The sequence below is a fragment of the Telopea speciosissima genome, chromosome 2 (genome assembly GCF_018873765.1).
Source record: "Telopea speciosissima isolate NSW1024214 ecotype Mountain lineage chromosome 2, Tspe_v1, whole genome shotgun sequence".
In the NCBI taxonomy this organism is placed as follows: domain Eukaryota; kingdom Viridiplantae; phylum Streptophyta; class Magnoliopsida; order Proteales; family Proteaceae; genus Telopea; species Telopea speciosissima.
In genome coordinates, this window is record NC_057917.1 from 6,241,949 (window position 1) to 6,269,848 (window position 27,900).

The 27,900-nt window shown below is 39.7% G+C and overlaps 2 protein-coding genes and 1 long non-coding RNA gene across 6 annotated transcripts; 1 reads left to right on the plus strand and 2 right to left on the minus strand.

Moving 5' to 3' along the window:
* Nucleotides 1–506: 506 nt before the first annotated feature.
* Nucleotides 507–16,982, plus strand: LOC122651316 (protein MAEA homolog). Its single transcript, XM_043844661.1, has 7 exons — nt 507–1,048; nt 1,220–1,414; nt 2,577–2,699; nt 3,500–3,685; nt 15,900–16,033; nt 16,307–16,493; nt 16,581–16,982. The coding sequence occupies exons 1-7, from the start codon at nt 740–742 to the stop codon at nt 16,680–16,682; spliced, it is 1,236 nt and encodes a 411-aa protein (XP_043700596.1). The 5' UTR covers nt 507–739; the 3' UTR covers nt 16,683–16,982.
* Nucleotides 15,913–27,606, minus strand: LOC122651318. Its single transcript, XR_006331435.1, has 3 exons — nt 27,596–27,606; nt 24,678–24,679; nt 15,913–16,057 (listed from the first exon to the last, which is right to left on the minus strand). It is a non-coding gene; the product is annotated as an uncharacterized LOC122651318 (long non-coding RNA).
* LOC122651317 (serine/arginine-rich splicing factor RS2Z32-like) lies at nt 18,901–23,391 on the minus strand. 4 transcript variants are annotated; one of them, XM_043844663.1, is made up of 8 exons: nt 23,349–23,391; nt 22,299–22,413; nt 21,347–21,386; nt 21,100–21,195; nt 20,284–20,480; nt 20,064–20,165; nt 19,513–19,558; nt 18,901–19,470 (listed from the first exon to the last, which is right to left on the minus strand). In XM_043844663.1, exons 2-8 carry the CDS (start codon nt 22,403–22,405, stop codon nt 19,084–19,086), a joined length of 975 nt encoding a protein of 324 aa, XP_043700598.1. In that variant the 5' UTR covers nt 22,406–22,413; nt 23,349–23,391; the 3' UTR covers nt 18,901–19,083. The 4 variants fall into 4 exon arrangements, with proteins under 4 accessions (XP_043700598.1, XP_043700600.1, XP_043700599.1 ...); XM_043844665.1 differs by having other exon boundaries at nt 18,901–19,455; nt 19,501–19,558; XM_043844664.1 differs by having other exon boundaries at nt 18,901–19,504; nt 19,550–19,558; nt 23,349–23,390.
* Nucleotides 27,607–27,900: the final 294 nt, after the last annotated feature.

Here is a 27,900-nt window from a genome sequence, read left to right on the forward strand (position 1 = left end):
ATGGAGAAGTTCTCTCTAAGGGAGCGTGCGTAAGGACCAATGGGAGCACAGAAGAATCAACAAACATGCATTTCTATCTTTCATGGGTGGTGGAGTGGTCATTTCAACCCCTCTCTGTGTCTGTCTGGGCATAGGGGTCATGCTCCTTCACATAAATCATTTCCTCAATCTCCAAATAATGATAGGGAGAGTTATAATCCTCTGGGCAAGCGATACAGGGAAATGCAGTAAAGTAATATCATACATGGGAGGGCAGGAAAGTCATTTTTGAAAAGAAGGAAAGAGATAGACACAGACATGTAGTGCATCCTACTCCAGCGGTTCAGAGAACCTTTTCTCACAGTAATAATAACAAACAGTGAGTCTAGTATCAAGAAAGAGATAGAACTCATGAATTCCATTGCATTACAGTCAGGAAATCAGAAAGACCGAATTGTTGAGAGAAGAGACGGGAAGATTGAAACTTGGAACTCTCAAATCCAAGCAAGGCACCTCACGGCAGTTCCACAGCTCCGTGTTCTCTTCTCGTGCGATTCTCAGTCAGAGAGCAGCCCAATTCATTCATGTTAATATACAACACACAAGCGCACGCAACAAGATACCATTTTTTGCGCCTTCGATTCGTCTTTGATGATAGTTTGATTTGATGTGAGAACCTCATCTGACCCAAGATTCGGATTCTTTATTCTGATCTGCGGCTCTGGGTTCGAGCTTTTCCTCCTCCTTCAATACCAGGCAAATGGATTCACTGTCTAACGGCGATTCAGCCGCTGTAGCAGCAGCGGAGACGGTAGCGGCCACGGCCGTTTCGATTATGCCGCAGTCGAGGATCCGTCTGGCGGATTCGCTGAAGCTGGAGAATCAATTGTTGAAGTTGCCCTTTGAACATTTCAAGAAATCTATAAGAGCAAACCGCCGGATCGCCGAGAAGGAGATCGGTGCCGTTATCGATAGCGTTATCGATGCCGCCCAACAGGACATGTCCAAAGAAGAAGCTGTTGACCACCTCACGTCTCTTGTTTCCAGACTGCAAGGCCTCAAACGGAAGGTAAAAATGAAGAACACACCACCTGTTTTCTTCAGTTACCAGATTTCAGAACCCAATATACTTTCTGCTTCAGCTGGAATTAGAAGAAAAGCTCATATTCCCTCTACTTATATAATCTTTTTTGGGTTTCCCCGTTGTCTCGTTGGTTAATTGTTCGTTTTGGTAAATTAGTTGGAAGAGGGTAGTCGAACCGAGAACTTGCAAGCACAGAGGTGTCGGGCTCGACTGGAACACTTAGAGGCAGCACAGACGGAGAACGTTTCTGAGTGGAACAGCACACGCGAAAAGCGCTTTCTTGTGGACTATATGTTGCGTATGTCTTACTATGACACGGCAGCGAAGCTCGCAGAAAGCAGTAATATACAGGTGATATTTCTCGTCATTCATATGGCTACCAGTCTTGTTACATTAGGCTGCTTCCATCACTGGATTCTCTGTTAAATTTACTATTTTGCAGCAGGAATTGTCTTTCTTAGCATAGCTAGAAGAGCTCAAATAGTTTCCTATGTATGCTAACACGTAGGATAATTAGAAGACTATTACGTGCACTGGAGCACTGATATTCTCTCTCTTTCTCTCTCTAAAGTTTCGGATTGAATTATCATCAATGTGGATGATGAGACCTGAGATTGTACGTTTAGAACTGGGCGAATGAAGTAGATAAGTGCTTCTAGAGTGTTTTGCTGCAGGAATATGTATATGACTAGGCAAAAAAAATTTAAACTGTTGAGAAATGAAACTTTGTTGTTAGGAGTACATATGAGATGAGGATTTTTAGATGGATGGGTTCCAAGATTTTTTTTTTTTTTTGTTTGGGGTAGAGATGGGTTCCAAGATTAGGAAGGATAGAATTAAGGGATAATGCATCTTGACGGACAGTATTTTCCGTTCACATGTGAAACAAAGAACAACAGTTGCACCAGTCTGACTTGGTATCAGCTGAAGGCTGAAAAAGAACAAGATTAAGACCCCAAAAGATATGGTCAGTTGAGGTCCTTGGTATAGTTAAAGGAATTTTATATTTTACACCATTAGACAAGGCAGAGGACAAATTAGTTAGCAAAGGAATGGCAGAATAGGATTCATGTGGCTACAACAACAACAACACGGCCTTATCCCAACTAACTGGGGTCGGCTACATGGATCCTTTCAAAACAAAGTAGGGAAAATTGAGGTCCTCACAAAGGGAAAGGAAAGTAATAAGAATGAAGAATAAAAATGAAGAAATGAGATAAGAAAAGCGAGAAGTGAAAAATGAAAGTAAGAAGAAAAAGGATAGCCCAGGAAATCAGGAAAATCTCAGCTACATGGTGTCGACAACGTGGATCCTTGCCCTCCAATAGGATTTATGTGGCGATCCCATTATTATTGAGATAATGCTCGTCTTTTTTCATTCTCATATAAACTTGTATTTTTGGTGACCTGTTTCTTCTGATAAATGCAAGTTTCCATGCACTTGTATGTATTAACAATTAGAATGTTTCAGTTGTGCAACTCTCATGAGCATGTTAAGATCTTTTTGTGACAGGATCTTGTTGACATCGATGTCTTTCAAGAAGCCAAAAAAATTATTGATGCTCTTCAGAATACGGAGGTAGCTCCTGCCCTTGCTTGGTGTGCAGAGAACAAGTCCAGGTTGAAGAAGTCCAAGGTATATACAGTTTTTTTCTCTACTCCCTGACCTCTGCATTGTATTTTCAACTGTCCGAAAGTCCAGGTTATAGTTATATACAGTTATTTCCTTGTTGTCAGGTTCCTTTTGGATTCCAGTAGTCACTGTAAAATGTTAATGAAAGTAGACTGTATGGAGTACTCTGCTTTTATTCCTTAGTGGATGGATGATCCTACATTCCAAAACAAGCTTTGTGATAAGATAAGCCAACCCCCCCCCCCCCCCTCAAAAAAAACTACACTCTGCAATGCAACCCAGGCTGGATTGATGGGTTGTCTCTGCTTGTTGTTTTACTGTAGCTTCTGTTCAACAAATAATTGGATCCTATACAGTTAAAGAAGTTAAAGTGACATCTTTATAGTGCTGTTTTAAATCCTTTTAATTTATGCAGGCAAATGACTGTGTCAGGTAGAATTGTATATCCAATTGATAAGAGTCTAATAAATCCTTCTAAGCTTAACACTACAACATGGCAAATTTCGTTTGGCCTGGAATTTATCCAATTAATAGACGAGGTGGACACATGTAAATTTGAGTGCAAACTAATCTGGCATATCCTTAATGCAGTGCAGGAAGCCTTGATTTTCAGCCCATAAAGGATAGAGCTTTCATACCCCTTGTTTGTCGAAAGATATATCTGTATATTTTCTTCAAAATGGGATTTAGATTGAACTTGATAGAATCAATTTTCTATGTTTTCCTTTCAAAATTTAATTGAAAGTAACATGTAACATGTTCTCTTCAAATACCTGTTTAATTCTGTACACTCTTGGTGATAGAGCAAGCTCGAATTTCAATTGAGACTGCAAGAGTTCATAGAGCTGGTACGAGCTGATAACAACTTGCAAGCTATTACATATGCTCAGAAATACCTTGCACCATGGGGAGCCACCCATATGAAAGAACTGCAGCGTGTAATGGCAACTTTGGCATTTAAAAGTAATACTGAATGTGCAGCATACAAGGTAAACCTCATTTATCCGATTTCTGTTTTTATTGTCCATGTGTGTGTATCTGTTGTTGTGTTAAAAATGTGTTGCTGTGGATATGGTTGGATTTGATTGGTCCTTTACTTCCCCTATTGGTTGGGGATTAGCAATATGGAGGACAGAATAGAAAAGAAAGAAGTAACTGGCACCAATAATACGTCTCTCTCTCTCACTCTGTGTGTGTGGAGACCATTGTCAGTGTATTGTGTATCTTGATGTCTTGTGGCAAAGGGAAACCTCATTTATCTGATTTCTGTTTTTATTGTGTGTGTGTGTGTGTGTATCTGTATCTTTTGTTGTGTTAAAAAATGCATTGCTGTGGATATGGTTGGATTTGATTGGTCCTTTACTTCCCCTAATGCTTGGGGATTAGCAATATGGAGGACAGAATAGAAAAGGAAAGAAGTGACTGGCACCAATAATACGTGTCTCTCTCTCTGTGTGGAGATTATTCTCAGTGTATTGTATATCTTGATGCCTTGTGGCAAAGGGATCTGCATATGGCAGCTTATGGTTGGGGGGATGCAAAAATGCTCCATGTGTTTACTACTTTGGCTTCTTTAACCCCGCATTACAGACGAAGCCCACCTTCTGAGGATTATGTTAACTAAAATGTTGAACTTCAGGGTGTATAGATGATGTGATGTCCCTTTTGGCAAGAGAGGTAACTATCGACTGAGATGCATCTTGGAATAATCCTTTTGAGCATGTGAGGAGCGAAACTAGGGAGTTTTAATGGGCCCATTCCACTCTGATCACTATATCAGCAGACTTCTTGCACCGCTTGCTCATTGTGCTGCCATAGTAGATTTATTCAGATTATAGACTGACACCATTATGATTGGGTGGAACCTTGTTTTTCTTTCTCAAACTGTACCCTCAGCTTTTTTGTCCCTATGCATCATCTCCAGGGCCAGGTTCTTCCAAAAGCTAACATTTGAAAATCTAGTTACTGGATGTACTAGATTTATTTATTTCATAGTTGATTAGGCGTCTCCTAGTTGTTGATTAGGCGCTACCTAGGCATCTAGGTGGATTTTGGGGGTCTAGGCAGTTGTCGCCTTAGTGGTATTGAATGCCTCGACCCTTATTTGTTATTTCATTTACTTAAGATATTATTCATAAATAAGCAAATACCCCCTATTTGAGTCGAATAAAAATAGTTAAAAAATAAAATTCCAAAAGGATAAAAAGTCAACCCACCCAGTTCAAGAACAAAAACTAGATTTTCGGCGGTAGGTGAAATTTTCAACTTTCTAATGTTGGGGTTTTCCTCAAGTCTAAAAATTCCATAAATCTTAATATGGTAAAACATTGCTAAAAACCAAAAAAGCGGTAAAATATTCATTTGTTTTGATATCTAAGAAAAATTCATTCAGAGTGATTTTTGACAACATTCACACACACCAAATAAGGTTTAATCGGAATATAACTCCTTCAATATAAATCAGATTTAAGCAATCTTGGATTTGTTGGTGTTGAAATAGGCTGCTTACCCGATTAGGGTAAGCAGTCCTAGTTTGATTGGGATTAGTCCTACTAGTCCTAGCTGATTAGGATTAGTCCTAGTCATGTTAGTAGTAGTACTAGTCGATTGGATTCTTTTCTTTTATTTTATTTTTATTGTTTTATCCTCATGAGTCCTATTCGGCATTCCTAGTTGTATTAGGAATTCCTAGTAGGACTAGGACTGAGGTGTTATTATTCCTATTTGTACTTTGATCAGTTTACTTCAAGTTACTATAAATAAAGGGGCTTGGGTGATCGATTCAAATCACTCAAGCATTCATTCCAATGCTGTTTACATGGTATCAAAGCCTATTCTGATCTAGGAAACAGCTTCTCTCGATTTCAGGTTCTCTCCTCTCTCTTCTTTCTCTTTTTTTTTCCCTTTTTTTCTTCTCTCCACCACTCTCGGCCTCCTTCTCCACATTAGGGCAGCAACTATGAGGTGATCTAATGCAATTTTAGTTGCTGGCCTTAATGTCACCTCATTGAAGATCGAAGAACAGCTGGTGTGACCTAAATCTGCTGGCAGGATTATTCCATCCCTGGAGATCGAGCTCTTCTTACACCTGAAGTTTGATTTCTTTTTTATGGAGATTGTTCCCCGCTTCTATTGGTCTACACCAGCCCCGAGTTGAAGACTCGCGAAGTGTTTGAGATACTGATGCTGCACTTTTCTCGCAATTTCCGCAATCAGTTTTTCTCGCAATCAAGCTTCTTCCTAAATTTGTCAAAATTTAGGGTTTTTTATTGGCTCATCGAAAGAGCTAATTTTTGGAGGTTATCTTCCCTGGTATTAGTAGGGAACTCGACCAAGGTTTCAGCCCATTCGACGGCTGAAAACTCGCAAATTAAAAACCCATTCGAATCAGTTTTTTACGATCTGATTTTTCCGCCTGGCTGAATCATGGGTGACTCGAGATGACTACTCGCTACTTCGGAGGAGATCAAACTAGGTCTGATTTTCTTCCCTATGCTGCCGCCATTAAGCTTGATGGTACAAACTACTTGATTTGGGCGGATCATTATCCCTAACATGGCTGGTAGGGGACTCTGCCACCTCACCGGCACCACCAAATAACCCATCAAGAAGGTGTTGCTCATACTAAATGGGCTGCCAATGATGCAATGGTAATGTCCTTTGTTCGAACTCTATGACCACCGACCTCTCTAGTCAAGTATCTTCTCCTTGACATTGCTACGAGATATGGACAGCCGTCAAGGGCACTTATGGTCGTTCGGAAGTGGTGCTCGGTGTTTATGAAATCAGGAAGACACTCCAAACCACTACTCGAAGGAGATGTCTGTCACCAAATACTATGCTGCCCTCAAATGTTTATGGCAGCAATTGGATCACTATGCTCGGTTTCAGCCTACTACTACGCCGATATTACACGCCTACCACACCTATGTAGACCAATTCCGTGTCTATGATTTCTGGCTGGCCTCAATGATGACTATGATCCTATTAGGGTGCAAGTCCTTGGACGGGTTCCTTTCCCCACTTTAGAGGAGACTTTTTCTTATGTTCACAGTGAAGAGACACGACGGGCTGCCATGATGATTACTCCCAAAGTTGAGAGATCAGCCTTACAGATCGCTGGCCCCACTCTTGTTGCTTCTTCGACGGTGTTGCTTCGCTTCTACTACCAAAGAGCTTCGTTGAGTGTGAGCATTGTCACAAACCATATCACACTAAGGCTCGGTGTTGGAAATTATATGGAAAGCCACTGATTTTGAGGCCAAACGTGGTCGTGCTAAGTCTAAAAACAAAGCCAATCATATCGAAAGTGTAGCTCCAACTCCCCTCCCGACATTGGTTTCTCCCGGGAAGAACTCCAGGCTTTGCGTCGTATGTTGAACATATCAACTCGCTCTACTATGTTTGCTTCCAATTCGAGGTTCCTTCTTTGCCCGCATGTATTTCTTTTTCTGGTCATTGTGCATCAGAGTATCCACTCCATGGATCATTGACTCGGTGCTACGATCACATGACAGTTCTTCTAGCCTTTTAATACATATTCTCCTCGCCTCTGGTAAGGATAAGGTCAAAATTGCTGATGGATCCCTCTCCTCCATCTCAGGGAAAGGATCCATTGGTTGTTCTCCTTCCCTTACACTGTCATCTGTGTTGCATATTCCCAAATTTACAACTAACCTTCTTTCCATTAGCAGTATCACTAAATCCCTAAATTGTAAAGTGACTTTTTTTCCCACTCATTGTGTTTTTCAGGAACTGGACTCGGGGAAGACGATTGGATCGGGTAAAGTGCATGGCGGATTGTACTTGCTTGATGGCGATCCTACTCCGGCTTTGCCTTCGGCATCTTTCTCTTCTGATTTACATAAATGGCACTCTAGACTAGGCCATCCCCCTTTAGGTACTTTATCAAATTTATTTCCAGCATTAGTTAAAGACTATAATAAGGAAGATTTTTTTTGTGAGCCTTGTGTCTTGGCTAAACAGACGCGTTCAACTTATCCTATTTCTAATAAACGATCCTCTTCCTTATTTCATATTGTTCATACTGATGTGTGGGGGCCTAGTAGGAAAGCTTCCCTGACTGGCCATCGATGGTATGTCACTTTCATTGACTGCTATTCTAGGTTCACTTGGGTTTACCTTATGCACACAAAGAGTGAAGTTTTTTTATGTTTTCAACACTTTCATCAAATGATTAAGACCCAGTTTAATGCCACTCTTCAAATTTTGAGGAGTGACAATGGGAAAGAGCATATGGAAGGTCAGTTCCAAAAATACCTTCTGCTGCACATGGAATCCTCCATCAGGCCAGCTGTGTCGACACTCCAGCCCAAAATGGTGTGGCTGAGAGAAAAAACCGCCACCTCCAGGGCCCTTATGTTTGCTCGCACTGTCCCTTCCTTTATTGGGGGAATGCTGTCCTTACTGCAGCCTATTTAATTAATAGGCTGCCCAATCGGGTTCTTCTTTCAAAAGCCCCTATTTAATAGGCTACCCAGTCGGATTCTTCTTTCAAAAGCCCCTATTGAGCTATTACTTAGCTCTTTTTCTTTTATAGTCCCACCTAAGGTGTTTGGATGCGTTTGTTATGCTAGGGATACAAGGTCCCCTGGTAAACTTGACCCACGTAGCCTCCGCTGCATTTTCTTGGGTTATTCTGCTACCCAAAAGGGGTACAAATGTTACTACCCTCCATCCCGCAGGACTTTTGTCAGCATGGATGTTGTCTTTCATGAACATGTTCCATATTATGTGTCCCCACCTCTTCAGGGGGAGAGTGTTAGTGAAGATGTGCTGACTATTGACTCTCCACCTCCACTTCAGTCTGTTTACCATGAGTCTGAACCAGTTCGGCCTGCCCCTAGTACTCCCCCTGAGGCAGGGGAAGAGGTTCCTACACAGGGGGAGACCATTTCTATTCGGGGAGCAATCTACCCCGGTCCAGACTCCTATCCAAAGGACTATTAGTGAATTTGAGAGGAGGATTGATGCCAGTAATGTGAAGACCTATGCAAGGAAACAAAAGCAGTTCAATCAATCTGTTGCTCCAGCACCCATCCAATTGCCGAACCCGGATCCGAACCTCGCCTCTCCACCTGGTAATGATCCTCGACTTACCTATTGCTCTTCGCAAAGGTGTCGAACTTGCACTCAAGCATCCCGTATCTCATGTTGTTTCTTATGATTCCCTTTCCCCATCCTTTCGTGCCTTTATTTCCTCTCTTTCTTCTGTTCGTATTCCTAACAATTGGCAGGAAGCTTTATCAGACGAAAAGTGAAAGGCAGCTATGATGGAAGAAATGGAAGCCTTGAAGAAAAATAACACATGGGAGCTTGTGGTTCTTCCACCTGGGAAGAAAACCGTTGGATGTAAATGGGTGTTTGTAGTGAAACAGAAGGTGGATGGCACTGTGGATAGGTATAAAGCACGACTCGTGGCCAAGGGGTTCACTCGGACATACGGCATTGATTACCAGGAAACTTTTGCACTGTTGCAAAGTTAAATACTGTTCGTGTGTTATTATCTTGTGCAGTCAACCTTGGATGGGATTTGCAGCAGCTAGATGTAAAAAATGCCTTACTAAATGGAACACTGGATGAGGAGGTGTATATGGACATTCCACCAGGGTTCTCTTGTGACAGAAACCAAGGAAAAATATGCAAACTGAAGCGCGCACTTTATGGGCTGAAGTAGTCACCTCGAGCATGGTTTGGCCGGTTCCACAAGGCCATGATTTCTGTGGGCTATAAGCAGAGTAATGCTGATCACACACTCTTTATAAAGAGGGTTGGTGAAAAACTCATTGTTCTTATAGTCTACGTTGATGATATAGTGGTTACTAGCAATGATGGTGATGAGATCAGACGGTTGAAGACCTTCCTTGGACAAGAATTTGAGATTAAAGATCTAGGGAAACTACGATACTTTCTTGGGATTGAAGTAGCCAGATCTTCTAAAGGCATTTTTCTCTCCCAAAGGAAGTATGCCCTAGACTTATTGGCTGAGACCGGGTTGTTAGGCTGTCATCCTTCAGATACTCCTATGGACCCTACTGTTCGACTCAAGGAGAAAGAGGGTGAGCCTGTTGATAAAGGCCGGTACCAAAGACTTGTAGGGAAGCTGATTTATCTTTCACACACGCGTCCCGACATTGCTTGTCGCCGTGAGTATCGTGAGCCGTTTATGCATGATCCCTACTCTTCTCATATGGAGGCTGTTCTTCGTATCTTGCACTATTTGAAGTTAGCTCCTGGAAAAGGAATTCTTTTGTCTACGCATGGTCATCTACGGATAGAAGCATACACTGATGCTGATTGGGCTGGTTCTGCTGATCGGAAGTCTATTTCTGGGTATTGATCCTTTGTAGGTGGAAATCTTGTCACATGGCGTAGCAAGAAGCAAAATGTGGTTGCTCGTTCTAGTGCCGAAGCTGAGTTTCGAGCTATGGCACAAGGTATTTGTGAGTTACTATGGCTTAAAGGTTTGCTACAAGATCTTGGTGTTCCTATTCGTCTTCCTATGATGCTGTACTGTGACAACAAGGCTGCCATCAGCATAGCACACAACCCAGTACAGCATGATCGTACCAAGCATGTTGAGGTGGATAGGCATTTCATCAAAGAGAAGTTAGAAGCTGGGCTGATTTGTATTCCCTTTGTGACATCTGCGGATCAACTTGCTGATATCTTCACCAAGGGATTGTCTAGAAAATTGTTTCATCCCAATCTAGTCAAGTTGGGCATGATCGACATCTTTGCTCCAACTTGAGGGGGAGTGTTGAAATAGGCTGCTTACCCGATTGGGGTAAGCAGTCCTAGTTTGATTGGGATTAGTCCTACTAGTCCTAGCTGATTAGGATTAGTCCTAGTCATGTTAGTAGTAGTACTAGTCAGATTGGATTCTTTTCTTTTATTTTATTTTTATTGTTTTATCCTCAGCTGAGTCCTATTCTGGCATTCCTAGTTGTATTAGGAATTCCTAGTAGGACTAGGACTGAGGTGTTATTATTCCTATTTGTACTTTGATCAGTTTACTTCAAGTTACTATAAATAAAGGGGCTTGGGTGATCGATTCAAATCACTGAAGCATTCATTCCAATGCTGTTTACAGTTGGAAAGCTGGTTTTGTGCTCTACCTAATACAAAAACTCTCATGTAAAAATAAAATCATTTGACCAGTCAAAATTTCTTAGAGAACAAGAACATTTCTCTAAATCGATAGCAGTTTAATTACTTATAGATAAGATCATATTTTCTAAGAGCGGTATAAAACAAATGTGAGACTAGGTATACCATGACAATGACCAATTCCAAGAACAGAATAAATCAACTGTATGTTTTGATTGTTTCGAACTTCCAATAGTTTGCTTGTTCAGTTCTGTTGTCTTCTAGTTCTATGTTGATTTTTGATGACTTGATGTGGCTTAATATTGATTTTTGATGACTTGATGTGGCTTAATGTTGATTTTTGATGATATAAGGTATATATTGTAACATACTAAATAATGTTAGAGAAGAGGGGAATAAAAAAATAACACTTGGTCGCTTAGGCGGGTTAATGTAGAAGGGTTTCAGCTAAGAACCACTCTACAGTCGGATTGATGACAGGTTGCCGCAGAACATCAAAATAGCAATAAAACCAGAATTAGTAACTTGGGAGGTAAAAATTAAACCGGGCAACAGATGGCTACCAAACTTAGGTTGAGTGGAGGTGATGCTGATCAGTTCCTTTGCTCCAAATTACAGCCAATTCTGATGGCTGAATGTTGAGTTCTGAAGAGGACTTGAAATTAGAAACCAACCTTCAAAATAGAAGGTTAATGGAGAACCAGTCTGGCCAGAAGTTGGGGAAAATTTTTTGGGGGTTATTTTTGTAACTTCGTTCCCTATTATTGTTGCCCTATTTTCGTAGTTGCTTGGGGCATTTAGGGTTAAGGATTGTAAGAGAGGCATAAGCCGAAAACACTGTATTCTTGTTTACTCCATCGATCAAAGAAGAAACATAATCCCCTTGGATGTAGGCACATTGGCCGAACCACGTAAATCGTTTTGTCTGTGCGTTGGTTTTCTTCCATTATTGCTATCATTTGCAGGTTCCGCAAAACAACAATTGGTTTAGTAGCTGAAGAGATCTGGAGCCTTGAAGTTGAAGCAGAATCAGCAGAGAAACAGAGCCGCAGGGTCCAACAGTCTTTCACTTGACTGTGTAAACAGCAGCAGCAACAATACTTGGTGTTGATTGAGCAATCGATTCAGGTCTTCAAGGACTCTCTAGCAGCAATAGTTGCAGACACAAGAGACAGCAGCAAGCACACTCGATTGGGAGCAGAGGAATAATAAAGAAGAGAAAATAGAATAGGAGGGAAAGATAAAGAGATTCGGCTCTCATCAGCCAGGCTCTCAGCCCTAGGATTTTGGCTCTCAGCCAGGCCTCCCAGCCCTTCATATCACACATGGGCAAGAGAAAACTTGCTCAAAGCAATAATAATCAACTTCACTAAATCGTTGGGGATGGGGGGCCTCTAAGGGCATTACATATTTATGGGCAGCTATGTTTGCTGTACAAGTAAGAGAAAATTAGAAACTTGCAAGAAAAAGGAAACAAACTGAAAATAGAAACTTGAGGAAATAGAAACTTCTAAATAAAAGCTAAACCTACTTTCTAAATCTGTAATTAGAAACTAAACTGAGCTAAGGTTGCTTAATAGACAACCACAAAATATCTAAGAGAATAATTCTGAAAATAGAAACTAAACTAAACTCCTATATCCCCACACATAGACAAAATTGATTCTTCTAAAAAAAGTCTTCACACAATATGGTCCTGGGCCCCACAGGATCTTGGGACCCCTATGGTTGACCAAGTATATTTGGTGTCTTTTCACCTTGAAGGCAATGCGAAATGTGGTTTCAACTATTGAAACAGGAATTATCCAACATAAATAGGGAAGAATTCAAGGGAGGACTCCATGGTTGTTTCGGCCCTAGCCAAAATTGGAATATCTTTGGCAAACTCACTAAACTGCAACAAGGATCGGTGCTGGATTACCAAAACCAATTTGAATCGCTCCTGTCCAAGGTTGGGCTTCTTCCACAAACTCGACAAGTCAGTTGTTTCATCAGTAGGTTGCGAGAATCCTTCAAAACCGATGTGCAGGCTAGACAACCCATATCCCTATCAACTGTAATTGGTTTGGCTCGGTTGTATAATGCTCGCAATGAGTCTCAAGCGGTGCCTACAAACAACAAGGAAGATTCTATCAACCAATCAACGACTCCGATTAAAAAGCTGACCCAAGCTAAGTTGCAAGAAAGGCGTGCTCAGTGTCTGTGTTATAATTGCAATGAGAAGTTAGTCCCTAAACATCGTTGCGAGAAGCTATTTTTAATTGAGGCTTGCTGCAAAGACGAGGATGATGGTGACGTCATAATGGATCACGGGTGAAAGAGCATTTTCGATAGTGGTATTGAAGACATTGCCGGATCTTATGGGGTTGAAATGTTACATGACTTTTTTTTTCCTATTTTTTCTCTAAGATGGACCATTATTAGATGTGAATTAGTGGGATTCTTAGTTGAATGAGTCTTTTTAACGTTGTAGGGTAAGAGTCCAAGTTAGTGGGTGGATTAGTCCATGTGTCAAGAGTCCATATAGTAGGAGTTTGTTGTGTTTAAGAATGTAAATAATGGAGTAGTTAGTTCCTACAACTTAGAATGTTATCGTTAGGAGGAGTATTTAAGTAGTAGGATGGAATAAAACAAGGGAAGAAGAATGGAGTTAAATCATGATTCAAAATTTCGCGATATATCGTCGAAATTTCGGTATATTTCAGTAATTTCGACACTACCGAGACGAGATGGGCTTCCGAAATGAAAAATGTTCAAATTTCATGAAATTTCGGTATATTTCGTTAAAACAATGTGTATTTAACTATTTATACATCAGGGTCCAACCGTATACTGTCAATCAAGGGTGCAAACCCAAAACACCACTTTGAGTTCACTTTTTTGCAATATGAAGGTTTAAATGTGTTTATTTAGCTTAAATAAGGGTGTACATGAAGTATCAGGCCTTAATATGGCCAAAAACCCACCGAGATGGACTGCCAAAATATGGCAGAAAAAATACCATATTTCGGCGAAATTTCTGTAAATTTTGGATATTTCGGAAATCTCGACGTGCCCAAAATGGTGAGACGAGACGAGATCTTGAACTATGAGTTAAATTCAGGACTGTTGTCTTGTTTGGGAAGTTGGTTATTCCTTTAAAATAAACCCATCTTGTTCCTTATCTCTTATCCTCTTTATCTCTTGATGACCTACACCCATAGCATATCCCTTCTTGCGTCAATTGTCCAAAAGAGAGAAAGCCAAGAAGAACAAGTGGACAAAGAGGATCCAAACCAAGGATTTCCTTTGGGGCCTATCATTCGTCTTCTGTGAAATTCCATGTCTTTCATTTAGAAGAAAGAAGTTAACGCAAACAGTTAGTGTTACTAGAGAAGTGGTCAATAGATGGTGGGAGTATAGAGTTCCCTTGAATTAGGACAGGTCCTGTTTGATGAACAGCCTGTATTGGTCATAAAATCCTGCAATTTGTCTAAAAAGGGGGATCATGTTGCAAAGGACTCTAGATTATGATCATTAAGGAAGCCTTTTCCAATTCTGACATGTAGTTGTTCTGTGAACAAATACCTATAACACTTCCCGATCTGTAGAAAAATCAGTACTTTAATGGAAAGAAATGACCTTCAGAAGTAGATAACAGTCTGCTTGCTTGTTTGATGGAACCAAACGTACAGTACTTTTGGCCTTCCGTTCTCCTTTTGGAACCAAAGCAACCTGCCACTTTAAACTTCAAACCAGACTAACCCCTTCAATAGAGTTCAAGGTTTTTAACCTATATCCAGGACGCTTTTCCTGCAATTTTTTCCATGCAACATTCAAAAATTCCAGAGTGGCTAGTTTAGTTATATCTGATGGAATAAGGGTAACAAGTTCTCACTCCATCTCTCCGCTGCAATTTAAATGATTGGAAACTTCGTCAGATTGTTGAGATGTTAGAGTTGCAGGAAGACAATCAAGTAAATGTATGTGGGGAAGATAACAGAGTTCAGAGAAATATCCCAGCCTTCATGGCGAAGTCATGCTTTGATGTGTTAGGAGGTACTGGTCAACATAATCACCCGGAGCAAATTGGTGTCTCTAGGGAGGGGATTCAACAAAAACTCAATTTTTACTCTGGACAGCCACCAACGATGGTATTCTAACCATTAACCACTTGATCCCAAGGTATCCTTGATGTCTTTTTGTTTCAAACCGCTGAACCTGTCCCTTATATCGTGACCCATTATCCATACATTTTTGAGATTCATATTCCACTGATTGAGGTTAAAAGCATGTGTAATACAAAAAGTCTTCATTTTTTTTACTTTGGAGTTGGAAGGCAGAATCTAAGCCGTGGAGGTCCACATAACATGGAGATTACCCTGGCAGCAGTCTCGCAGAACTTTTGGTGGCAAAAGGAAGAATAGGGCTTTTTGAGGGGCACGCATAACCCAACCTACATAGGTTCGAATAGAACTTAAGGTGATCTTTTGTGCATCAGTCGAACAGTCAAGAGAAAGATGCTGTTGAAATAAGACAAAATCTGAAATTGTGCATTTTTTTAACTTCTGGATCGCTACAGCTCTTCCTTGTTGCTTTTTAAGTGTAGCAAGTCATCTTACTCTTGTAAGGCTGTAACCTGGTGCAAGTCCTGCTTTTATGGGGCCTAAGGGGGATGGGGGTATGTTTTAACCCTAACAATATTATTTCCATGAAGTGGCCGCCCTGAGACTTGAGCACACATTTTTGTGGTTCATGCTGGCATCCTGAGCTTTTATCGTTGTACCAGGTAACAGGCCCTGGGTAAGACATCTTACCCATACCCCCCCCCCCCCTTCTCAAAAAAGGGTCTTTTATGCCACAGACATTCTCATCTCTGTCCTACTTGTTACCTAATTGTATCATGCTCAGTTATGATTTCATGTGCTCTCCTGAGAATTCAAAGTTATAATTCTGTCCCAAGGATGCTGCCACCAAGGATTTTCTGCATTTTTCTTTTTGATTTGGATTATTATATTGGATGTGATTGAGGTCATCTGTTTTACATGTTGAACTACTGAACTAGGATAACTTGATTTCTTGTGCTTTTCCAAGGTATTTTTTGAACCAAAGCAATGGGACTATCTAGTGGAGCAGTTCAAACAGGAGTTCTGCAGGTTATATGGCATGACCCTTGAGCCTTTGTTGAATATCTATTTGCAGGCAGGCTTGTCTGCCCTTAAGACTCCGTATCCATATTCTGTGATTTGTTACTATTTTTTTTTGCTTCTTGTTGTCTGATTCCCTTTATTTGCTGAAGATTAAGAGCCCCTTGCTGTTGTAATTAGTTTGCACAGTATCCAAGACCACAGCTTGATGGTAAAATGACCAAATTTGAAACATGGTCCTATAACTTTACTGAAGCTGTGACATCAGCCTCGCTCTTCTATGGTATGTACCTTGTATGCTAGAAAGCTCCCTATCATGCCAAATCGCTGCTCGCTTTTCTTGACCCAGTTTAGATTCTGTTACGAAGAAGACTGCACCAAAGAAGACCCACTGTCGCAGGAAGGCTTCCGGAAACTAGCATCACCATTACCATTCTCCAAGCAACATCATTCAAAACTTGTTTGCTACATCACAAAGGAGCTAATGGATACAGAGAACCCACCACTAGTCTTGCCAAATGGCTATGTTTATAGCACTAAGGTGTGCACCCTTAAAAGCAATGGAATTGGTAGGTTATGACTGATGAATGCAATTTTGTATTAATTGAATTTTTTGTGAGAATGTCAGGCCCTTGAAGAAATGGCCAGGAAGAACAACGGTAAAGTCACGTGCCCTAGAACAGGTTTGGTCTGCAAATATTCTGAGCTTGTCAAGGCTTTCATTTCGTAGTCATGGATATTCAGAACTGAGCCAGGTCGACAATCGCATTCCCAGCTCCCAACAGATGAGAGCTACAGCTGGTTGCGTCTACGGAAACTAAGCAGCTGGCTTGTGAAGAAGCAAGCATTCTCCTGTCCACTTCATGACTAAGTTTGTTGATTATTCCCAATCCATGTATATTTCAAAGACAAACTTATTCCTTTTTCACCTTTTTTTTTAATCGAAAACAAGCTCCTGCTGTGTTCTATAATTATATCATCTGTTAACAACTTCTCATAGAAATTAAGCGTTGTTATCAATAGTTATTATAGTCCAAATTAACCTGAATTTGGGAAATGGAATTTCATCTCTGGACAAGAGTGGTGCTAACAGGAATTGGTTATAAACTGCAGCATTATAATCGATGTCTCAGTTTTTACTGATTCTAAACATATTTTATATATGGGAGAATGGGAGAATGGGAGAATGGGAGAATGTCGTGTGTCCGGGAGTTGGCAAGGCATCTCCCACACAAGGAGTCTTTCAGCTGTTCGATCATGCAAGATGAAAATAGCCATTAGATTCAACTTGTACTTTAAACATAATTTCCCATAAACTTGGATTTTTCTCTAACCTAAAGCCCAGCAAGCCACATGTGTTACAATGTAATGGAGAAAAGGAAATTAACAAAACTGCAACTTGTATTTTGCGTTGGGGAATGTATGCGGTAAAAGGATGAACTGGTTTTAAGTTTCAACACCTTTTGTTCTTGAAAAAGTACAAGTTAAATCTAATGGCTATTTGCAATCTCTCCTTATACTGCTGATAAACCGCTCGTGTGGGAGATGCCTTGCCAAGCTCTCGGACAGAGAACATTCTCCTACCTTTTTATTTATTCCATCTTCAGCTCTGACTTGATGTGATTATGGTTCAGGTTCACCACCAACGTCCAAATATTCAGATGCTGGCTGGCTGGCAATCCTCACCCAAAAGATGCTTAGAATTTTAGTGGTGAGACTAGAGGCGACTGTCTTGGATCCAGGTCTTAAGGTTGTCTTTTTTGGTTCTAGGTCCAAATGTAGCAAAGGGTTCTCAACTAAGCCGAATCGGCAACAGGATCGACCTCTGCTGATTCCTATTCCGATTCTGATTCAGCTGAGAATGGGCCAGAATCGGGGACTGCACCCTTTGAAATCTAGAACGAATTGGCTGCTTTGGCTACTTAGATTGCTAGAGAAGCAGTATCCTAAAACAGGCCATTCCAGTATAATTTTTGTTAACAGAAATAATATGACTCCATGATAAATGTGTGTGGATCGTGGATCGTGTCCCTGTACAAGTACACGTCTAAGGCCCTCCAATTCCACTCACATGGAATCCACTCCTCCTGTGGGTCCTACAATGGATTCCATGTGAGTGGTCCTAAAGGGCCTTGGATGGTACTTATACAACGACACGATCCAACCTCAATTCATTAAGAAGATGGAAAGGTACATGTTGTCATTTTATACTTTCCTCTCATAATGTCTTATTATGTCTCTCCTCAATTAAGATGTTGGTCTTCCTTGAGTACAACCAAATTCACCTCCCTTAACTCAATTAGCTTGGCATGTAAGGTGCCAATAAATTCCCTAACAGTGTATCCATCCCTCTCCTTTCAATGTTTTATACCGATATAACATCTTAAATACTACCCGATTGGATTCTTGGACTGGATACAGTTACAACAGAACCAGTTGATTGGGCAAAACTATTAGAACCTTATCTTGAAAAGCTTATCAAGACCCCTCACATATTATATTTGTCCCCCCACTCACATGTAAAATTTTCAACCAACAAAGTCGGACAAGTTACAAAATAAAGGCTTGAAGATCAAGATTATGGAAGAGTGCACTGTAATGGCCATAATACCATAAACATGCATGGTACTAAAACGAATTAGACAAAAATTTTAAAAGATTGTCCTGCATATGATAGCATTTTTATCTTACCATATTTAACAAGAGATTAAAATAGGGGAGAAGGTTCTATGAGAAAGCAGTACAAGCGTAATGCACCACTGAGCAAGCAGTACAGGGGGAATGCACCAATGAAATACGACAAAACGATTATAGATAGGAGGGCAAGCGAGGTCATTTCAGAAAGTGTGCAACTCGGGTAAAACCCTAAGCATGCAGTTGGGAGTTTGAGCAACTATACAAACCTGAACAGGCCGGTTTACACTACCATTCTATTTTTCATTTTGTACGATGTAAAATGTGAGAATCTATTGAAATATCTTCCACATCCAAACTTTACCTTGTTCCATGGTTCTGAAATCCAAAGGCTATTCCCAGAATGTTCATTACCCAAATCAAATGTTTCTCAATGGTCATTATGTAAACAGAAAAATGTTCAAAGAGTTACTAAAGATGTCATAACTTAGAGAACCCTAGTCTTGAGCGCTTGAAGGAGACTCGCTGCCCTGAGGGGAACCACGATTGCCATCATCATCACCATCCATAGGGCTCCCATCATCTCTAGGACTAGGGCTACGGCTGTGTCCATTCCCCTGAGGACTTTGGTACCTCATGCCTTCAGGGCTCTCTTCCCTCCCAGGGCTTGCTGGGCTTCTGCTCTCAGCCTGAGGGCTCTCACTGTACTCTGACCCATTGCGCTGAGTAGCTTCCTTGCGATCTCTCGGTGGAGGACTGTCTCTCTCTTGAGGACTGTTCCTATCCGGTGTAACGCTGCGCTTCCTTCCTCTGGATGGTGGAGGGGAACTCTTCTTTGACTTGGGACTCCTACTGTAACGAGGGCTCTTAGATCTTTTCTCCTCATGCTCAACACTCCGCTCTCTCCTTACGGGTGATCTTTTCTCCTCACGTTCAACACTCCGCTCTCTCCTTACGGGTGATCGAGATCGGCTGGCCCTCGACAATCAGAGTTAGCACACAGGTGAGAAAAAAAATTAACAGTGAGAAAGATTTTTTTTTTTTTTTTGTTGGAAGGGGGGCGGGGGGGATAATGTTCTTAATACAAAGAAACTAGGAGGCATCTGTCTATGGAACCCATCATAAACTTGGTCTTCTCTCTCTCACTTCCCCTCTTCATTTGTTTGGTTTAGGGGTGGGGAGGAGGCTGGGGAGAGTTCAGCTCTGACAGTTCATTTTCCCTCTCCCCATTCTTTCTCTACAAGGGATACCAAGAGATTCCATAGCGCCACAAGAATAGACAATACTAAACAATAGGTCAACCACGGCCGTCCCGACAGTTTAACCCAATGCATTTCTGCCTTTAAAAAACAAACTTTGAACTATTTCAGCCTAAACCATTAAACAAGTCCAGGCCATTGCCACACCTAAATTCTTGATGGCAACCATAGGATCACATAATTTAAAATCCATTCCGTAATAAATGAAGGTAAATTACCTATAACTGTGGCTCCGGCTGTAACTTCGGCTCCTGGTTTTCCTGCTAGTGCGACGAGGAGATGGGGATCTTGATGGTGAACGAGAATAACTACTCCCACGTCTGACAAGAGAACATTGTCCCGTTAGTTAAACTGAACATATCTATATACTAACAGCACTATGCCCAAACAATAAACATAAATAAAATAGCATAATGAAGTTCAAAAGGGGGAGGATACCTAAGTTCCTTAGGACTATTTTGGCAGTTTCTTTCTATATGACCTCTTTGTCCACATCGGTAACACTTATTCTTCCAGTCTCCAGCTTTGCAATCTCGAGCCCAGTGACCATCAAGGCCACAGTTGAAGCAACGACCCGATCCAGGAGGGGGACCTCTTCCCAGATACTCTCGTGAACCACCTGGTCCACGCGGTCCCTACATTCCAAGCCAGGGAATCAACAATACGACAGATTAAAAAAACAAACATTTGCTAGCCATCATGGGTAAAGGGATACATAAGAATGAAAATATATCTATGAATTACAGGTAACAGTTTCCAATTGCAGAATCCCCCACGCAATCATCTCAACATCAACAAATAGTAAATATGAAAGTAATCACAACAAAATAAATGATACTGAATGATCAGTCTATCCTACAGACACTTGACAGTTGAATGTTCCAATAGACAAGGTGCCTGTATCACAACACACACTTTCAACTGACCAGAAAATCAAAAGAAAAACTCAACAAACAAGATATTCTTTAGATACAGGATAGCTACCATATTACCATATTTTTGAAAACGCAATAAAAACAATGACTACAGGAGGTGAAGAAAAGAAAATCAAATGCAAGACAATGAAAACACTACTCATACCTGTTAAAAAGGAGAAGGAAACACTAAAAATGAAAGTTATATACAAAATATTATACTATTATTTTCTCAGTGAGGCAATACTGGCAAGATAGATCAAAGAATCATATATCCAAGTGAATAAGAATAAATGGAACAAAAAACAACCACGAAAGATGATGAGGTCAGAAAACTTACTCCTTTAGCAAATTCCACCAGGATACGACTCCCACCAAAATCTCTTCCATTTAAACTATATCTTGCATCATCAGCATCACGAGGATCACTAAATTCCTGTAAACAAATACAAAGGACAAAAGAGGAGGGGGAAGGAAAAGCTTGTATATGTTTAACAAAATATGGTAAAGCAAAAACAAATTATCACACTCAAGCAGGTGAAAGAATATGAAAAAATGGGAGAACACAGAAAGTGAAGTGTACATACAACAAAGGCGAAGTCGTGCTTCAAATCCACATCTCGTACTCTGCGGAAACGGTTGCCAGAAACAGTAAGGCCATCATGACTCAAGTACCGAAGGGTCTGATACTTTGGCCCTCACAGATGAACTAAACACCACTTTGAGATTGTTGCCATTTCCATAAAAACACGCAATAAGATTACAGAAAGAATCGCCAAAGTCTCCTATACACTCTGCAACAATAGCCACCAATTCCACCAAGGGCACCCTCTCACCATAGGCCTCCAGGTTAGGCAAAAGGCCAGAAACCTTCAACAAGATCACTCAAGTTAAAACACACGACACGTGGGGGTTTCAACGTTCTCACAAGATAACATAGAATAGTGAACGTGAACGTAAATCCAAGCACAAAATTATGCTTGGCAAAGACTTGAATGTCTCCTAAACACCTAACAAGTACCCACAATACAAACTAAGGGACTGCTAAACCAGGAGTGGCACCATGAATTATGAACACATATCACAAGTTCACAAGAACAATAATAGGTGCCCTAGAACACCCAAGGTTGCATTCAATCACCAAACTTAAATGCTAAGATACGGACGGGAACAGGAGAAACGTATCAGGGACTGTATTATCTCAAACCACTGTCGAAGAATTTAATAGAACGAAATCTGAGATCCAAAAAGGGTTCTAAGAGGCCTAAACCTTGCTTTAAAAGCATGTAAAGCTCAAAGTTACCATCAATATTACGGATCAAAATCTGCAAATACTAGATTGTGAGTAATGGTACGTGGTAGGATAACATTGATGATTAGCAAGGTCAACAAAACAAAAAAAGACTTCACTGAGAATTTATGGCCTCTGAATTGAATAACAAAAAAAAAAAATTACGAATAGGACCAAATCCATCCAAAACTCAACGTAACCACATAAATATACATGTTAATATTCGATACAACTAATCCCTCTAGTACCTTCCATATCTGCTGAATAGGTCTTCCAGGTCACGTGAGCGTGTTCTTGATGACAAGCGTCCAACATAGAGACGTGTACTGCCATAGCGATCATCATACCGAGGCATCTTTTACACTGCAACAACTAAAACACAAAATTAGTTACTGACATTACTACTTTGGAGGTGATAATAGCAACCCATAAAATTAATAATTCTAACAACTCCACCCGCCCTTAGATTAAAAATAAAGGAAAAAAAAAATGAGATATAGAATATCATCACCTCAAAATCATCTAAAAGAATTACAATCACATTTGTTCTGGATATTGGACACATATGATTATAGAATGCTAAAAAATGAAGCAATTATTTCAACAATTAGAGTGATGACCATTCACAATCTTGGGCACAATGGGCCATCATTCTAAGTATTTAACTGATTAAATAAAATGAAAAGCAGCCTCTAAATCCTTGCACAAGTTGTTGCAGAAAAGAAAATTAAAAAAGTAAAATACTTGTTCCACTGATTCCGTATTAGGTTAATTCAACCTGGTATATATGATAGAGAAGCTTGAATGGGCCAAATTTCAAACTAAAACTACGGGAAAACGCATAGCTTAACCATAAAATTCTCTAAACCATGTGCAGTTCTAATAAGGATAATTATAGGGGTTACACATGTAAGAATTAAGAAATGTTGGAAAGGCAGTTTCTATGAATCTAATTAACTTGAACAAAACCAATGCCGATTAAACATACCAGAGAAAAAAAAAAAAATAGCACTACACCTCAACGAGAAACTCAAAGATCTAATAAATAGATAAGAAATAAGATGTAACCATGACGATATTAGATTCCATGATCAAAAACGGAAGACAACAGAGAATTCATCTTGAGATCTCACATTCGAAGTGTAAAAGTAAAAGGTTGAGATGGGAAAAAAAAAAAAGGGAAATCAGAACCTTTTTTTTTATTATGACGATACTTCAGTACTATCGAATTGAGACTTGAGAGAGAGGAACATGAAACGAACGAAAGAACGTACGAACGAACGAACAGAGGTGCGTACCTTTGGGTAATTAAAAAACACACGAAGCCGGATAAACCCTAACTTTCTTGAACGGAGAAGAGCAAGCTTGTCCCGTCAATCTTGAATTTATACAACGATTGGACGGTTTTGGACGGTCTAGATTTGTTTTTCGTAGATCAAAGGCTTTAATAATAGGACCCACTTTTCCTTTAATTTATAGGAAATGGTGATTGTGTCACAAACTCATGTTTCACATTTCACCTGCGGTGTTTCTCACTTTATGGGTGTCAATGGGGTTGTAAACGGATCGGATTCGGCTTGGATAGTGCTAAATTCGCATTCGCATCTGATTAGCTATCGAACAGATTCGGATAGTGCTAAACGGATACGAACATGGATACGGATCGGATATTTTATCCGTTTACATGTAAATATAGTTTTTCGTATAGTTAATAGCCTGTCTGTATCCACATCCGTTTAGCTTTCGGACGGATTCGGATAGTGCTAAACGGATACAGAAACGGATTTCGGCTATTCATTTACACCCCTAGGTGTCAATATTAACCACCACCAAACCCGCCTCCCCCCCACCCCCTGTGTGTGTGTGTGTGTGCACGCGCTTCTCATAGATGGACGAAATGACTGTCGTGCTCCTTACGTAAGCTGAAAATATCATCCCTGATGATGTTTTTATATGCTCTTCCATTGGCCCGTGCGATGGCATAGGGTCACGCTCTCAAATAGAAAACATCTTCCCAAAAAATTGTTGAGGTGTCTATCGACTGGTTTCAGTATGGAATTGGGTTAAACTGAATCCAAATCAGTAAGGCAGATCTCAATTTTGATTGGTTTTGTTTAATTGGACCTTCTTTTCTTTTTTTTTGGGGGGGGGGGGGGTGGTGGGGGTTGAAGGTTTTTTTTTTTTTGTTAGTCTAGTCATTTTTTATTGCTATCATTTTAAGAGATGGGTTTCTTAGGCAGTGTTTGGTAGCGGTCTCAATAGTGTTCTTTGGTGTTTTTTGTTTTTTTTAAATAAAAATAAAATAAAATCGAACGGGAGGGAATCTTGATGAAAAGAACGTTCTTTACAAACCGCCTCAGATATGGTCTGCAATAAACGAGAATAAATAATTTGTAACCTTACTTTTGTTTTTAGTATGATATACATTTTTTTCTCAAATGAGAGTAATAGTGTCATTTCATATATATATATATATATATATATTCAACAAAATGTGTTTGACAATGACATATTTGATAAGTCCAAATTATATGTGAAAATTCTTTTCAACTCATATCTTAAACAACTTTTAGGACTAAGACAAGAGACAATTAAAAGAAGGGGGGATGTTCTCTGCCCGGGAGCACATCTGGGCGTAGATTGCACTCAAACACATGGGGTAGGATTTCGGTCACTCGGGGGGGGGGCGGTCATTTCGCCCACATCCATGTGTCTGGGCGCATCCTTCGCCTCCAGTGCAGAGAACATTATCCCTTAGAAGAATGTGTCAAGTTCTCCTATCCAGTATGCTTCAACCTATGCCCACAACAGAGTGTGGACAATTCAAACCCTATTGATGTATTTGGTTGTTTTTGCTATTTAAGTCTTGTTTGATTCGTTGTACAAAATTTTACACAAAAACTTTCTTCAATAGAAGATTTCTATTATTTTCCTATACTATTTTTTGTCATTTTATGTTAAAACAAACAATTGAAAATCCAATTTTTTTTTAAAAAATTATTTTTCGTTTGTCTTTCTATGTGGAAAAAAATGGAACCTTGATAAAAAAAAAAATTTTAAAAAAGCTTTCCTTCAACCACAGCCTTCCATCGATGTACATAGATTATCGCTCAATAGTCAAAGGGTATGTTTGACCATTCATAAATAGGGGGTAGAGAAGTACAGTCACTGAGGATTGTACAGTTCTTTCACCGCATGGTGAAGGAAAACTTCCCCCAACAAAAAACCCTTCATTGTTTATTTGGTTGTTGTGGGAAAAAAATAGAGAGAAATAGGGGGAAAGGGATGAAGAATTGGTATGGGGGAATGTGCATTGTAAAGGGTTGAGGAGACCCGGGGGGGTGTCAATTCAAAAGAAGAGAGGATAGAAATCTAGCTTCCAATTTTTAAGGGAAAGGTATGATGAAAAGAGACCAATGAGACCGAAGAGAGTGTCAATGAAAAGACAACAAGATATGAAAGAAAGGGGAAGAGGTGAACTTATCCCCTCCCAATTCGCTGCCTACTTCAATTCCTTCCAATTTCTCACACAGGAGTGGAAATGACCAGCCTACCCCACTTGAGCAATGTGTTTGGGTAGGGGTAGGGTGATCATTTCTACTCCTATGTGAGGAATTGGAGGGAATTAGAGCGGGCAACGAATTGGAGGTGATTATTATTCAGGTGAATGGACTATGATGCTTACATGCAGCTAGGGTCGGGTGGAGCTAAAAAGAACCAAATGATCGAAGATTTCTGGCCAAAACAAGGTAAGGATACAATAGGCACGATTGAGGTTTTCAAGCCCTTAATTGAGTAATTAAGAATGAAGTTTGATGGAAAAATTAAGGTGAAAGTTTTCCTTCACCCATACAGGAGGATCACTTCCTTCAACTACTTTTTTTGGATCCATAAAATATAAATTAATCATATGCAAATAATTTTTATGGGGACTTACCTTCAACAGTCTTCTAATAAATTGTCAATGTGCATATCGATGAGCACACGATCCACGTAGTCTCATTAATTTCAGCCTCTTTAAAACATAAGAATCTCATATAGACAAGTGCAGCAATTTTGGGATTACATTTCTCAGATTTTTTTTAATGTTTTTTATGCATTTTTCTTCACCAATTCCAACCAATCGTTCATCGCTAAACTTGTTTTTTCTTTCTTCCTGACAGGAGAAGGAAAAGGGAAAAAATACACCCAATTGAAGTATTGCTTGAAAGATCTTGTAAACACTCACAAACACAATGTGAACATAGGTTTCTTTTTTGAATCGTTATCCCTTCCATAGGAACGGAATGATCATCTTACCCCCTGCCTGAAAACACTGTCCAAGGTGGGGTCCACTCCCCCTATTAGAGGAATTTGAAGAATTGAAAGTGATAATTATTCCTTCTTCTTTTTTCCTCTAATTGAAACCTCTGTTAATAATTCTTCTATATTGGGTGATAACAGAGGGCTCGGCGAAATTTAGGGCATATTTGGACTTCTTGTGTCCCCAAGTAATATTCTTATATCATATATCCAATTTCGTAAATAAAATTACAGAATCCCTTGAGAGTATGAGTATCTTTTTTTTTCTTTTTTTTTTGGGTAGGAAGAGAGTATGAGTTTTGGCAACATTTACTTGTAGTGCACCAAATATTATCAATACTATTTTTTTTATTAAAAAGGTTGAGCTATGCTAATTAAGATAGGTTGGTTGGCTAGCTTATTTCATTACTCCCACAGACTATGCACTATAATTGGCATAAAATCATTAAAATGTGGTTAAAAAAATTTAATGAATATATATAAAAAATAAAAAAAAAGAGGCATCATATTTGCATGTGCTTGTATTCTTGAACTAACTAAATCAATAATGCATAATTTTTTTGAGCCATGTTGATGGCATATTTGGTCAAAGTAGAGACCGTTAGATGGGAAGTTTTCCCTTGGCCACATGTCCAATCTTAAGTTTCATCTCCTTATACGGCTAACGTTTGGTAATCACACAAACCACACGACAGTCCCAAAAGATTAACCAACTTTTGGGATCACAGAAGGGCAAATGGACATACACAACGCACACCACACACACACACTCGATGTAGGACTAAACTCATGTACCTTTCGCACATAGCGCAATGTGTTTTTTTGATAATCACACAAACCACATATCAATCCTAAAAGGTTAACCAACTTTTGGGATCGTGGAATGGTGGATATACACAAAGCACACCACACTCACACACCCGATGTGGGACTAAACCCATGCACCCAATGCACACAGCGCAATGTTTCTTTTGGCTAACTTATTTTGACACTTTATCCTTGTATATTTAAATGGGTAAAGCTGTTTGTAACTAACCCGGTTACAACTATATATATGTTATATGTTGTAACCGGACTTATTTGCCCACCCTAAATTACTTGTCTAATTTTTTAAGACAGCGGTGTTTCTTGTAATTTTCCACTCCTCCATTTCCCTCTCCTGTTCTTCTCCGTCCCCAGCTAACCCTCTCCTTGATTATTAGTGGTTGGTCTATGTAAACGATCAAGAAAAACGGAAAATGACATTGGTTGTTTTTAGTACTTTGGTAACCTTTATTGTATTTTTTGTAAAACATAAGTACACAATAAATGAAAGCAAAGATAAAGAATAAAAGAAATATTTCCTACAAAGAAAGCATTCAATGGGAAAAAAGAAACTTTTTTTTTTGGGTAGGAAAAAAAAAAAAAAAAAAAAAAAAAAACTTATTTAGTCATTAGTATTTTGTATATAAATTGGCCCAAGTTTGGTTCTTAAATGATTTTCATTAATCTATTGATTTGAAAAATCACAAGTGCATACGTTGTTTTTTTTTTTTTTTAAAGAAATTG

What these genes read in the sequence shown, in the direction of transcription:
- LOC122651316 (XM_043844661.1), top strand. Translation starts at nt 740, where the DNA reads ATGGATTCACTGTCTAACGGCGATTCAGCCGCTGTAGCAGCAGCGGAG. An exon ending in CCAGGTTGAAGAAGTCCAAG is followed by an intron (nt 2,700 to 3,499) that starts GTATATACAGTT and finishes TCTTGGTGATAG; the next exon opens with AGCAAGCTCGAATTTCAATT. An exon ending in GCTATGTTTATAGCACTAAG is followed by an intron (nt 16,494 to 16,580) that starts GTGTGCACCCTT and finishes TGAGAATGTCAG; the next exon opens with GCCCTTGAAGAAATGGCCAG.
- LOC122651317 (XM_043844662.1), bottom strand. Translation starts at nt 22,405, where the DNA reads ATGCCTCGGTATGATGATCGCTATGGCAGTACACGTCTCTATGTTGGA. An exon ending in CTATTCAGCAGATATGGAAG is followed by an intron (nt 21,387 to 22,298) that starts GTACTAGAGGGA and finishes CCGTTTCCGCAG; the next exon opens with AGTACGAGATGTGGATTTGA. An exon ending in AGCCGGAGCCACAGTTATAG is followed by an intron (nt 19,559 to 20,063) that starts GTAATTTACCTT and finishes GTCGAGGGCCAG; the next exon opens with CCGATCTCGATCACCCGTAA.